General features: G+C 45.0%; 1 protein-coding gene across 1 annotated transcript; it reads right to left on the reverse strand.

Annotated features, from left to right (window-relative positions):
* Positions 1-1,483: 1,483 nt before the first annotated feature.
* hadhb (hydroxyacyl-CoA dehydrogenase trifunctional multienzyme complex subunit beta) lies at positions 1,484-13,836 on the reverse strand. The gene is made up of 16 exons (XM_088286303.1): positions 13,719-13,836; positions 12,679-12,751; positions 12,549-12,590; positions 12,386-12,482; positions 12,190-12,234; positions 11,957-12,056; positions 11,785-11,872; positions 11,411-11,598; positions 10,923-11,103; positions 10,238-10,359; positions 10,066-10,145; positions 9,928-9,975; positions 9,735-9,822; positions 9,200-9,274; positions 2,277-2,441; positions 1,484-2,193 (listed from the first exon to the last, which is right to left on the reverse strand). The coding sequence occupies exons 2-16, from the start codon at positions 12,743-12,745 to the stop codon at positions 2,158-2,160; spliced, it is 1,422 nt and encodes a 473-aa protein (XP_088142429.1). The 5' UTR covers positions 12,746-12,751; positions 13,719-13,836; the 3' UTR covers positions 1,484-2,157.
* Positions 13,837-13,957: the final 121 nt, after the last annotated feature.

Here is a 13,957-nt window from a genome sequence, read left to right on the forward strand (position 1 = left end):
CCCCAACAAATGAATATACGCTCCTGCACATGCTTTCACGACTGTACCCTTCTTATTAAGGTATGCCGAGGCGTGTTGTGTTAAACGAGACTCCAAGTGTCACGCGCAGAGCAGGTGTGCACGCGCCACCCCAACACTCACAAGCAGGTGTGCGCGTGCGCCAGAGGACGAGATGAAAGCGCCCATACTCCACCCGCCGCCCCTCCTTTCCACGTCCCACGTCCTCTGCTCGTCCCGCACTAGCTCCGCATCCTCCCTGCGCGCTCGCCGAGCGCGACGTGAAGATTTGTAGTGACAGCAGCGGGTGCCTCCGCCAGTCATCCCCCATAAAAGGTTGTGCGTGATCAAAAGCCCGCTGAGGCAGGGAGGCGGCCCGCCATGTCGACGCGTGTCTGCGTGTCTTCGGTGTCTCGCAGGGTTGAGGCACTTTTTTTTTTTTTTGAAGCTTTAAAAACACAAAACCTCGCCTGTCGCTCTCTCTCCGCTATTTACATTTGAGCGGCGTTTTGCCTTAGCGGTAAAACATTGGTTTTATTCCCCGCGCCTGCAGCCGGTGACAGGCGCGGCTGCATAATCGACTCTCGAGTCAAGCGTGGCTTCAACTGCAAGAATTAAATCTTTAAATACATTTTAAACGGAAGTGTCTGACTGAAGTTATGTTAACAAGGCTCCTCCAACCCGAGGTGGGTGTGTGTCGAACAGGCAGGCTCCCTGGCGGGTGAGGTAAAAAAAAAAAACGATAAAATAAGCGAGGAAATAATATAAATGCAGCCATGCGTGGCGAATTAGACAAACACTTGAGCGGGTGAAGCTCAGCTTTCCCTCCCAAGTATCTTCTCTATAAAGTCAACTTTTTAAATCATCTGCAATTCACGCCCCTGCGTTTCTATATTCGAGTTGTTTTAACATCACCAAAAAGGAGCATCCACCCCACACACAGCTCATTAACATCAGACATGTAGTCAAGAGGCAGACAGCAATATTCACTATCAATTAATATTGCAGTGTTGACACATTTTGGTGCAGGGGCCTGCATGCAAATGCCCCCACTAGAGCCCCCCCACCACCCCCAAAAAGAAGGTGATGCATATTCTGACTTTGAATAAACACCCCTAAATTATATTTGCTCATATGATGATTTTTCATTTGCTATAGCTTCCTGCTGAATAAAACATGACCATCATTATTAGCTGCTAAAAGATCAAATGAGAGGCAGGCCCAATATATTGTAGTTGGGCAATTGGCATAATTCATTTTTGATCATTAGGAATTGACTTGATCACATGTTCATACTCAACATGATCAATAAAATAGTAATATATAATACCTACGTCTTAAAGCAATGGAATTTATAGTCCCGAAGAACCTGATTTGCAGTAGGTCCATTTTTAAATAAAAATAAACTCCACAGCAAATATTGCATTTCCTCAATGTTAGAACATTCAAGCTGCTTTTACTTGACAAAATCATTTCGCAAACAACAATCAGTACAACTTTTTATTTTGTTACAGCTGGATCAAATTATTTGACCCCAACTTTTTGCCCCTGCCTACATTACTTTTAATTAGTCCAAACAAAACAATGTTCAGGGTTGTTAGTGTAAAAATTGCTTTAAGGACTTTAAGAAAGTATTTTTTTGTAATTTGCCATTGCAAAAGGAATTGTCCATTAAGGTAATCGTATGGTTACTGCAATTCTGTCTTCTGATGTACAGCAGTTGAGGTGACTACATTTCTGAATATTTCTGCACATCACTGATTGTAAAATCAGTGTGCAGCAATGGTAAAACAGAAAAATGAATATGCATTCTACATCATCACATTCTTTAATTCCATTTATATGAAAAAAAAAACTGCATTCTCACAAGTATAAACAGCATAATTTTAACACTTCTGAAGGCCTTAACTTTGTAATGACACATTGGGCTCAAAGTTCTGACATGATGCTTCTGCCGTTCCCTTAAAACCAAAAGGCGACATTCCACTGCTATAATTTAACAGCCATTTAACACATTCACACCCGCTCGTGGTTGACTCCTGTCTAAGCAAGGCAAAGTGGTACAAATATATACACTTGGGCTGTAAGAAATGCGCATGAGTGTTTGTTGCTCTTGTGATGAGTCTGATGATGTTGGTTAGAGGTGGTAACTACCATGCTTTACTGGGGGTAAGCTTCAATCACCATGGCGTGACCCTGAAAAACATACATGAGTCAGGAGGAATATTAATACGAAAAAAATGCAAAATTTATGAAAATATTTGTTAGTCACAACTCACCAGTCCTCCAGCAGCACATGCCGCCACTAGTCCATACTGTCCTCCTTCTTTCTGCAGTCTGTGTGCAACTGTGGTCACCAGTCTGACACCGGTGGCACCGAATGGATGACCCAAGGACAGAGAGCCTCCCCAGTTATTGAACTTCTCCATTGGGGGAGTACCCACCTTTAAGGAATGTTATGCAGATTGGCGTTAGATAATTGATACTGACAGATTACAAAAAAAAAAGTATGTTTACTGTTAAGAATTCTTCAAGTCGTTTAATAGGTGACGTTTCATTGTCTTATTCTGATAGGCGGATCTTTTATTTTGAAGGGCGCTTCGTATTTCCGTTTCCTGTTTAGCGTTCTCGTTCGTCATTCAGCTCAGAGCGGTGCAGTAGTCAATGACGATATAGTTTATATATATATAATTGTGCGTATACATTTATGCACATCTGCACAGTGAAGCTGAATAAAGTGCTGAGTTCTACTGAAGACTCTGTGCTCTCTTACCGGAGCCCCTGTAGTGGTCAATAGTCCAAATAACCAGTTCAGAGGTCGAATCCTCAACAACGGTCCTTCGAGCCGGATAAATTGACTCCTACAAGACATGTCTTCAGCGGAGGACTCGCCATCTCACCCTCGTCCTGATGTGCAACAGCGACATGAGAGACAACTGCATACACCTAAGCATCTCGAGGACTACATCGTTTCCTACCATCCACAAAGGTCTGCACTTTCCTCCCAACCCAACGAGAGGGTTCAAGAGGAGCAGAGAGGAGCAGCGACCGCAGCAGATGGTGGAAGAGCAGATGTGAGTGTTTACTCTGCCCACAGTAGAGCTACACCTAGTCCCAGTTCAGGTGACCCACTAAGCACCACAGCACTAAGACGACTTGTTGAATCCATGTCCAGGAGTGAGAGGGAGGATAGGATGGAAATTACACAACTCACTAACAAACTCGTCCAGTATGAAGCAAAGCAACGTCGCCGCCAAGAGCTATTGGAACACATTAATGCGTTCCTCACAAGAGAAGAGGAAGATGATGACCACAACATGACAAAGACTAGGGCACAGCCGCCACAGATACAGTCCTCGCTTCAGCTCCCTTCACACGTCCACCCTCCACTACCAGTGCTTGGCATGACAGCTCAGGCGGAGGGAGACACATCAGTAAGCATTACTTCCAAGTCGGAGGGAGTGGATAAGCACAAAGGTGACGCTACTGCAGCAGCATATAACATGGAAAATTCTGCGTTTCGAACAATACAGCCAGTTTCTCTAGCAACTCCCACCTCTCCTCGTTCAGCCATTTCATCTGGTATGGTGTCACCAAACGTGGTCCAGCAACACCATGTCCCACCTGTCCCATCTCAGCCACAGATGACAGAGCAATTTCACAGAAAGGATGAGTTTGTCCCCATACATCAGTCCCTGCAGCAGTCTCAGCCAATGGCTTCTTATCCTAGCTATTCAGCACGGTTGAGCGATCCTCCACCGCAGGCTTCTTCGTCTCACAATCCATATCACTATGTGCCTGCACCCAAGCCATTTGTTCCATCAATCCCAGCAGTGAGTCACAGCAATCAAGCGGCCCAGCCACAACAACCAACGAGTCAGATTATGACTCCACGAGACTTTGATTTGCATACACGGTCAATATATGGCGTGCCTAAACCCAAAATTCCCCATTTCACTACAGATAGTGAGAGGGAGTTTGCTAACCTCAAGTTGGCCTTGGATAATCTGCTGGAGCCCTATCCCGAACTCACGGAAAAGTACAAATACCATGTTCTATTGGAGCATCTTGAACTCCCGGAAGCACAAATGATTGGTCAGTCGTGCCGCCATGATCCATTTCCATACTCCGCAACCATGCAAGCCCTACAGCTACAGTATGGACAGCCTCACCAACTGGCGCAAAGTGAAATAGCTGCCATCCTGACTATGTCAGATGTGAAATCTGGTGACGCACAAACTTTTCAAAGCTTCGCTCTCAGAGTCCACCTCTTAGTCAGCATGCTGCTCTCCTTGGAGGGGCCTAAAGGGATGGAATTAAACTGCTGTTCCCATGTCGATCGCTTGCTAAGTAAGCTACCAAGGTACCATAGAGATGGCTTCATTGAATATCTCCAGCTACAAGGGAAGCTCAACACCATGAGTCTCAACCCCTATAACCTGCAAGACCTGAATGGATGGCTCCAAGGGAAAGCCCAGCAACAGCGCCTTTCAAGTCGATTAGTACAACGCTATCAAATGGAGAAACCGACAAATGACGGAAAAGAAAAGTTTTCATCTAAAGCGAAAGGCCGTAGCGTAGCTGTGTATCATGGCTCCGAGCCCCCGCAACCTAGCGCGTCCAAGTCATCCAGTGGCAAGAGACAGCCCACAATCCACTGCCTCTTTTGCAACAGCAAAGAACATTACATTAGTCGTTGCCCCACCATAAGAGAGCAATCTGCGGTGGATATAAACAAGTGGATAACAGAAGGAAAACGCTGCTGGAAGTGTGCACGCAGTCACACACCTGAGTCCTGTAACTTGAAAAAACCTTGTAGTGACTGTGGCAGTATTCATCTCCAAGTGCTTCACGACGCTGCTCAATATCGCTTCACTGGCTCACCTTCAAGGACCACAGAGAGCCGTGTGTATTTGACGCCTACTGTAAGGACAGCGCAAGTGCTTTTGAAGGTAGTTCCTGTCGTGTTACACCACAAATCCAACTCACTGGAAACATTTGCAGTATTAGATGATGGAGCTCAACGGACAATGATCTTAACATCGGCCGTCAAGCAGCTCCGGTTGAGGGGTGAATCAGAGACTCTAGCTTTGCGTACCGTACGGCCAGATGTTACGCACCTCCAAGGGGTTACAGTTAGCTTTGAAATCTCTCCCCAAGACAACCCACAAAAGAGGTACCATGTGCAAGGAGCATTTACCGCAGCAGGGCTTGATCTGATGGAGCAAACGTACCCAGTTAAGTTGCTTCAGAAACGTTACTCCCATCTGAAAGGAATACCCCTGAAGTCATTCCGTAACGCACGCCCAGTGTTGCTTCTCGGCTCAGATCATGTACATCTAATCACAGCTACGGCGCCAATTCGTCGAGGCGTCAATGGTGGTCCCATTGCTGTTCGAACTGCCCTCGGTTGGGCGCTACAAGGGGCACAAGGATGTAATGATGGACAGACCCCAACACAACAGTGCCTTCTCACTTCATTAACTAGTCCAGAGGATCTTCTGTACCAAAATGTTGCAAGGCTATGGCAGCTTGATATCTTACCTTTTCGGAACGAGAAAGTGGTCGTCCGTTCACGCGAGGATCAAGAGGCCATGAATCTGCTGGAGAAGAAAACCCAGCGTCTCGAAGTTGGAGGAGTCAACCGATATGCAACACCTCTATTGAGGAAGACTGGAGCTCCGAAGCTCAACAGTTCTCCACATTCAGTCATAACTCAGCTCAGAGCTACAGAGAAACGATTGAAAAGGGATGCAGAGAAGGCCACTATCTACTCAGCTGAGATCGACAAGCTTATTGCAGCTGGATATGCAAAAATACTTAACCGTGAAGAAGTAAACCAGTCCGCAGAAGCATGGTATCTTCCACACCATCTCGTGTGTCATAACAATAAACCACGATTGGTTTTTAACTGTTCGTTTCGACATCAAGGAGTCTCCATGAACGACCAACTTCTACCTGGGCCTACACTGAGTCCATCTTTAGTCGGTGTCCTCATTCGATTTCGGCAGCATCAAGTGGCAGTGAGTGGAGATATCCGTGCAATGTTTCACCAAATTCGCTTACTTCCAGAGGACAGACCACTCTTGCGGTTCCTCTGGAGAGACATGCGTTGTGAAGAACCCCCAGATGTATATGAATGGCAAGTGTTACCCTTCGGCACGACAAGTAGCCCCTGCTGTGCAGTATTTGCTCTTCAACGTCATGCTCGCAATTATAAGGAGAGCCATCCCGAGGTACTGCAGTCAGTTCAGCAGAGCTTTTATGTTGACAACTGCCTCGAAAGCTTCCCCGACATCTGGACCGCAAAACAGAGAGTAGACCAGTTGCGCACTTTGTTGGCCGATGGAGGATTTGATCTCCGACAGTGGGCAACTAACCAGCCTGCAGTAATAGCCCATCTTCCCACCGAGGCCAAGTCACCTTCTGCCGAACAATGGCTGAACCAGAGCCGCACCGATCCACTTGAACCCACTCTAGGCTTGAGATGGAACTGCGCGGCTGATACTCTCGGCTACCAGTATCGAATCATCGAATACTCGACATTGACAATGAGGGCAGCTTACCAAGTGCTGGCAAGCCAGTATGATCCTCTGGGATTTATGGTGCCTTATACTACCCGCGCCAAAGTCCTCATTCAACAACTCTGGTCTAAACAAAGAAGCTGGGATGACCCGGATTTACCTCTTCACCTTCGACAAGCCTGGCAAACATGGGAAGATGAGTTGAAACATCTCAACGGCGTGTTCCTTCCTCGATGTTACTCCCCAAGTTCTCTACAAGACGACGATTTGGAGTACAACCTCCATATCTTTTGCGATGCTTCAGAACGGGCCTATGGAGCAGTAGCCTATCTTACAGTCCAAGCAAAGAATATCATTCACACATCCTTCGTTATGGCTAGGTCAAGAGTTGCCCCCAAAAGACAACAATCGATACCTCGCCTTGAATTATGCGCAGCCCTGACAGGAGCCCAACTTGCCAAGCTCCTCGAGACTGAAATGACGCTCCACATACAGCAAACTACCCTGTGGTCTGACTCAACTACCGTTCTAGAATGGCTACAATCGGACTCCTGTCGATTTAAGGTGTTCGTTGGAACCCGCGTATCAGAGATTCAAGAACTAACAGACCGTCAGGCTTGGCGCTATGTTGACAGTCAGAATAACCCAGCAGATGACATAACTAGGGGAAAATCTTTGCTAGATCTAACAGAGTCCAGTCGCTGGAATCAAGGACCACAGTTCCTCACCCATGATGTGGAGTGCTGGCCAAAGAGGCCCGTACAAGCCTCGAAAGAAAGTTCATCCGAGCTGAAATCTATCACCTTTTGCTGTTTGGTTTCAACTAAGCCAACTGAAAACATCCCTGACGCCACACAGTTCAACTCTTGGAGGGAGTTATTGGATGCGACGAGACAAGCGCATGGGGCGGCCGCGGTTATGGGGCATGACCCACCTATCAGTCATCGGGAGGCTGAGGTCTTGCTCTTGAGAAGGTGTCAAATGCAGAGCTTCCCAGAAGAAGTTGCTGCGCTAAGGGCACAGAAATCTGTGCACGATCACAGTCGGTTGGCTAGCCTCTCTCCGGAGTGGGATGCAGCATCATTACTCATCCGTGTCGGAGGTAGATTGCGCAGAGTACGAGATCCAAGTGTCGGGGAGATTCATCCCATTGTGCTTGATCCAAAGCACCCAGCGGTGAAACTTCTTATCAAAGACATGGATGAGCGTCTGCTACACCCGGGCTCGGAACGAGTCTATGCTGAAGTACGAAGACGATTCTGGATCCTGAGAGGACGACAAGCCATCCGATATCACCAACTTAACTGTCCAACCTGTCAGCATTGGAGAGCTCGGCCAAAGGTTCCACCGATGGCGGACTTACCTCCGCAACGTCTGAGACTTGTCTCGCCCCCCTTTTACTCAACAGGGGTCGACTGCTTTGGGCCGTACATTGTGAAGATTGGCAGGAGGACGGAGAAACGTTGGGGCATTCTTTTCAAGTGTCTCACCACACGAGCAGTTCATATAGAACTTTTGAACTCCCTGGATGTGGACGCATTTCTTCTTGCTCTTCGCCGTTTCATGGCTAGACGGGGCAGACCTAAAGAAGTGCTTTCTGATTGTGGTACCAACTTCCGTGGCGCAGAGCGAGAGTTACGGGAGGCCTTTGCAGCTATGGAACCCCAACTGAAGGAGCAGTTAGCAGACTACCAAATCCAGTTCAAGTTCAATCCACCAAATGCCCCTCACTTTGGAGGCGTATGGGAGAGAGAGGTGCGTTCAATCAAGGCTGGTCTTCGAGTTGCAGTGGGGTCTCAATCTGTCTCAGAGGATGTCTTCTACACAATCTTGGTGGAAGTGGAAGGGATCTTAAACTCCAAGCCCCTGGGCTATGTATCAGCCGATGTAGCGGACCCTGACCCCGTTACGCCAAATCTTCTTCTCATGGGGCGGCTAGATGCTACACTCCCTCAAGCTGTCTATGCTCCAGCAAGTATCGGCCGACGAAGATGGCGCCATTGTCAAACACTGGTGGATCATTTTTGGCGTCAATTCACAAGGAACTATCTGCCAAATCTACAGACACGGCACAAGTGGAGGACGTCAAATGAAAACTTGACAGTGAACTCAGTTGTTCTGATTGTTGATCCAACGCTTCCGAGAGGTCAGTGGCCTGTTGGCAAAGTGATCAAGACAATCACCAGTCAGGATGGACATGTAAGAACGGCAGATGTTCTCGTCAACAGCAAGACTTATACGAGACCAGTTTCACGTCTGATCAAACTTCCTGTCCTCCAGCCCGACGACGACACCGCGAAAGACTCTTGAAGAATTATCTGGGGGTTTTCACATTTACTAGGCAAATGTGGGGGCGGCTGTTAAGAATTCTTCAAGTCGTTTAATAGGTGACGTTTCATTGTCTTATTCTGATAGGCGGATCTTTTATTTTGAAGGGCGCTTCGTATTTCCGTTTCCTGTTTAGCGTTCTCGTTCGTCATTCAGCTCAGAGCGGTGCAGTAGTCAATGACGATATAGTTTATATATATATAATTGTGCGTATACATTTATGCACATCTGCACAGTGAAGCTGAATAAAGTGCTGAGTTCTACTGAAGACTCTGTGCTCTCTTACCGGAGCCCCTGTAGTGGTCAATAGTCCAAATAACCAGTTCAGAGGTCGAATCCTCAACATTTACCTTTGATTTTCTGCCCATGTATGTCTGGGCAAACCAATCGGAGTCCATAGCCTTCAGATTTGCCATAATCTGACCCTGGAAAATATAGAGTCAAGCAAAACGTCAGCTGTGTTACGGGGTTCTGTGGTTTAAAAATGATAATGACATGAGGTAATGAACCGCCTGCCAAGAGCTGGCTTTCAAATCCGTATTTACAATATCAATGGCGTAAGAAGCGTTTCCCACTGTAATTACAACCTTATTACGGCGCATTGAAAAATTTGGGTTATGTTATCACTGTACCAATGAAACGCCATTCTAAACCGAGAAACACAAATAAGTGACGCAGTCAATCATACCATTTGGTTTGACATCATAGCAGCATCTACTACTGTTTGGAATTCTACACTCGTGTGGCAACTATTGAAATACAATTTTGACGCACAGTCGTTAATGCAATACTCAGACAAATGCCTTTCAATCTCTTATATTTTACCAAATAAATGCTACTTCAACTCTTGCATTACCTTTTACCAAATGGCTTGTGACAACTTACTGCAAATGCCTCGTGGAACTCGAAAACATCAATGTCATTCATGGTCAAGCCAGCACGCTCTAAGGCTTTGGGTGTAGCGTACGTTGGCCTGAAAGGGTCAAAGAGAATAACTGTTACCTAAAATAAGGCTTGGAAAATGTATTAACAGTAATATCAAAAAACCATCAGAGTAAGGATTCTAGCGGATACTCACCCCAAGAGCAACTGATCTTTGGGGTCCTGAGACACGAAGACAAAATCTCTGCCACGGGGAATAGAAAGAAGCAACAAGTGTTATTTGGGGGTAAAATGTAAAATGCTGCGTCATTAAACAAGCAGGAACTGCCGTTACCTCAGGTAGGCTTTAGGCTTGTAGCCCATTGCCAAAGCTTTCTCTTCAGACATGATGAGCGCAGCAGAAGCACCGTCAGTCTGAAAGCATGAACAGGTATAATGAAGCTTGGTAAGAAAAGGGAAAAAAAAAACCTAGACCCCTGCTGAGCATATATGCGTCCATGCCTTACCAAAAAAGAGGAGTTGGCGGCGGTAACTGTGCCGTGAGGTTTAACAAAGGCTGGTTTCAATTTGGCCATCTGCTCCTTGGAAGACGGACGGATGCCGTTGTCCTTGGAAACAATATCACGGCCTAAAAAGACAGACGTGAAGCATCATGTAGAAAAATATGGAGGACACCCGAATTTTTTTCAAATATCGTTTCAAAGATTTCTTTAATACTTATTTTTTCCCCCTCATGGTAAATAGTTATTGGCCCTCAATTCAATTATACTAGCCATCAATTAAACATCCCTATTCCCAGGGAATAGCAGTAGTATATAAAATCAAGAATTACCGACTATATAATGACTAAAGTTTTCTTTAGATGATTATTACATCAGATATAACGACAAGAGAGGTGTAAATTGTGCGTGGTCGCTTTTGCATTACGGCCCAAGTGACATTTGAGCAGTTACAATGGCAAGCAGTACTTCTTTGAGCCCAAGTATCGCTTTCCTATTAGACAGGGTTTTGGTACCCTCTTGTGGCATCTTGGGGTGCTACAGACAATGCACAAAAATTGGAGAATACGTTCCAGAGGAAAGATAAATGTTCTTTTCTAAATAAACCGCAAATGGGTCATGGTTCACCGTACACCAGTCATCCATTAATTGTGAGGTTTATTATACAATACAGGTGATGAAACATTTATACCTGGCACTTTAAAGGAGATGACATCCTGCAGTAAACCCGCATCCTGGGCTTTTTTGGCCAACGTGTGTGATCGCAGAGCAAAGTCATCCTGCTCCACTCTGGAAACGCCAAACGCAGCAGCCAGGCGGTCAGCACTGTGCCCCATTGTTTCGGCTGTGGAGAACTCGGCTACAGCGGGCAGCTTCAGGCACATAAAGTTAAAGGTGCGGCATTAGAATGGATGTCAAGCCTGGTTACGTCATAGATATTTAATGTTTACAACTAGGGGTGTGCACTCAAAATTCGGCCACTGAAAATTTTAACTCAAAAGTCCAATTTTTGATTTTATAGATAATAGAAAAAACCTATGACAAATTTGACCAAGTGCAGAAAATGACCCGATCTGATGATTTTAAGGTACAGTATTTCTTCCATCATTTTTTTGTTTTGGACAAGAATTATAATTCCAGTACATCCCAATTAAAAAATAAAATACCGTGAATACATACTTCTGGTGAGAGGTGTGCCAGACGGATGCTTCCAATCAAACTGAGCCTCTGGCCGAGGGTCTTTGCCTTGTTGAGTGACAGCATCGTCTTCCTCATCTTGCGGCTGTGACGGATAGGAACGTCAGACATGAATTCGACACCACCTGCCACCACGGCATCACACTGTCCAGCGGCAATTAGGCCAACAGCTATTAAGGAGGAAAAGAGAACGAGAAGTCAGGCAGGCAACATAAACTCTAACAGATAGCAAACATGTTTGTTTGAATCCACAATATAAAGACAAAATAAAATCTTGCTTTTGTGGAAAGACATACTCGTAGTAATCATACTTTGCAACGATACATTACAAAAAGAAAATAGTGGCTCTGATTGACCTGAGGTCATGGCCTGGTTGGAGGAGATGCAGGCCATGGTGACTGTGTGAGCAGGGATCTTGTCAGAGAAGCCTGCACCCAGCGCTGCCTGAGAACACAGTGAGACATGATGCTCAGAAACAATCCATGTGCAGCCCTTTATATGTTGACGTTTAAATGAGTGTTTAAATACCTCTCTGGCTACATTGCTTGTCTTAACCTCTTGAATGACTGTTCCATAAATGATGTAGTCCACAGCATCTTTGGGCAGGCCTGTTTTGTGCAGAAGACCTCTACAAAAAAAAATATCGTGAATAAATTGCTTATATGGCAGTGATGATGCATTTTTTAATTGCTTCACGAAAAACCTTAAAATTTACTGTTCATAAAAATATAATATAACCAGCTGTCAGTGGTCACACTTACTGAAGAGCTGCTCTGGCCAAGTCATGAGGCATCAAGTCAGCATAGCTGTAAACAAAGTAAAATCAACATCAAGCTATTGAGGTCATTTATCAGATTAAAACTATACATGCAACATTTTTCATTGTTAAACTGGATGAGCTTCCTTGAAAAAGCTTCTACATATAAACCGGAACCTATATAAGAGGATGAGACGTACGTAGTTCCAGACATTAGGAAGGGGGTTCGTACTCCTTCAACCAGTACTATGTTCTTCATGCCAGGGCGGGCCAGTGTCTTCTTGGTTTTTGTCTGAGCTGGAAAACAAACCGCTACATATTAGCACACCGATAGTCATTCACCTCATGCTTGTGTTCATGCACCTTGAGCCTGTAGCTGAGTCGTCGTGCTAAGGGATCGTGCGGCTGAAAGACAAAACAGGCACAAAAGTGCTTGATTAAAACTCACAATGTTGTGGGTTACCCTCCGTCATGTGTGATGTTGACAGCTCACCATACTGCGCAGCCCACAAGGGTCTGACGGGGGAGCTCCGCATCGACTTCAAGAGCATGGAAGCCATAATGTTCTGCAAAGAAAAGTGTTATATTAAGCTACTTTTCCACATTGGTTCCACACCAAAACGGCCTTGCTTGGCCCTCAGAGGTCACTTTTCCATTATGCTTGTTCGGGACTGACCGGTGGCAATAGAACCAATCTCCTCACCAAATCATAAAAGTACAGTGTAGCCAGGCTAGGCCAAACAAGGCTGGTGATGTGAGGCCATTCTTTAAAGGAAAAGTGTCATTACAGTGCAGTAAAGGCAAGGGTAGCACATCTTGCATTTTGTACAATACGGTTTTTTTTTCTCTTACAGAAATTAAAATTTGCACTGCACACTGCACAGTAAATTCTTCACAACAACAAAAATATGGGACCTTAGCTAACAAGAGAAAGTCACACAAATAACTTGCCCTAATTTCTCATCAGAATAATTTCATATTATATGATGTTTGAAAAATAGTTATTTCCATACATTTGCTGCTTATGAGGAGCTAACCCAGGTGACCTGTTTTTTCATATGACAACATCTAGTCAGTTATTAGCCCTTTATACATGTAGAGCCCGAGTAGCCGGTAACCGATTAAACACAAATTCATTGACTGAAATGCAGGCGCAGATATCTTAGATTAATGACATTTCATTGACGGTCACCCAGTCAGCCCAACCCTCCTCACTCCGTCTATGACCCTTCACCTAGATTAGCTAATTTGTGAGCGTCAAAACTAAATCGGTTTCTAATATTTCAAGGTTGATTGTGCACCTCCTACTATTTAAAACAAACATCTTAGAAACAACTGAACTCGCAATTGAAACAAGTCGGTCTGTATTGCAGCACTGTTCTGAGAATTGGACTGTTAGCTTGTTGGCAGCGCTAGCGTCTTTCATCGCCAAGTTTCCGATTAATTATTTCAACATATTTGTGGACAATTATAACATGCTCAAAATACATCTTAAATTTAGTTACTTAAACTGAAATGTCGCAAAGATTTTACCTGTACAGTAGTTCAAGAATGTGTTCGCTTGAACGTTTCACTGTCAAAGGCTTGGCCGTGCACAGCGCAGCTGGACTACAAACCTTCTTTCAGTCTCAAGGACCCAAATCTATATTAGCTGACCAAATATATGCCAGAACATTGTACTGCTTAGCAATGATAATATGAACCTTATATATATATTTTCTGGATTTATGATGCAAAAATAAACGTTTCAATGGTTTCAATATCAAAACCAT

Source organism: Idiotropiscis lumnitzeri, chromosome 21 (genome assembly GCF_059441095.1).
Source record: "Idiotropiscis lumnitzeri isolate Australia: NSW breed Sydney's pygmy pipehorse chromosome 21, RoL_Ilum_1.0, whole genome shotgun sequence".
NCBI classification, from domain to species: domain Eukaryota; kingdom Metazoa; phylum Chordata; class Actinopteri; order Syngnathiformes; family Syngnathidae; genus Idiotropiscis; species Idiotropiscis lumnitzeri.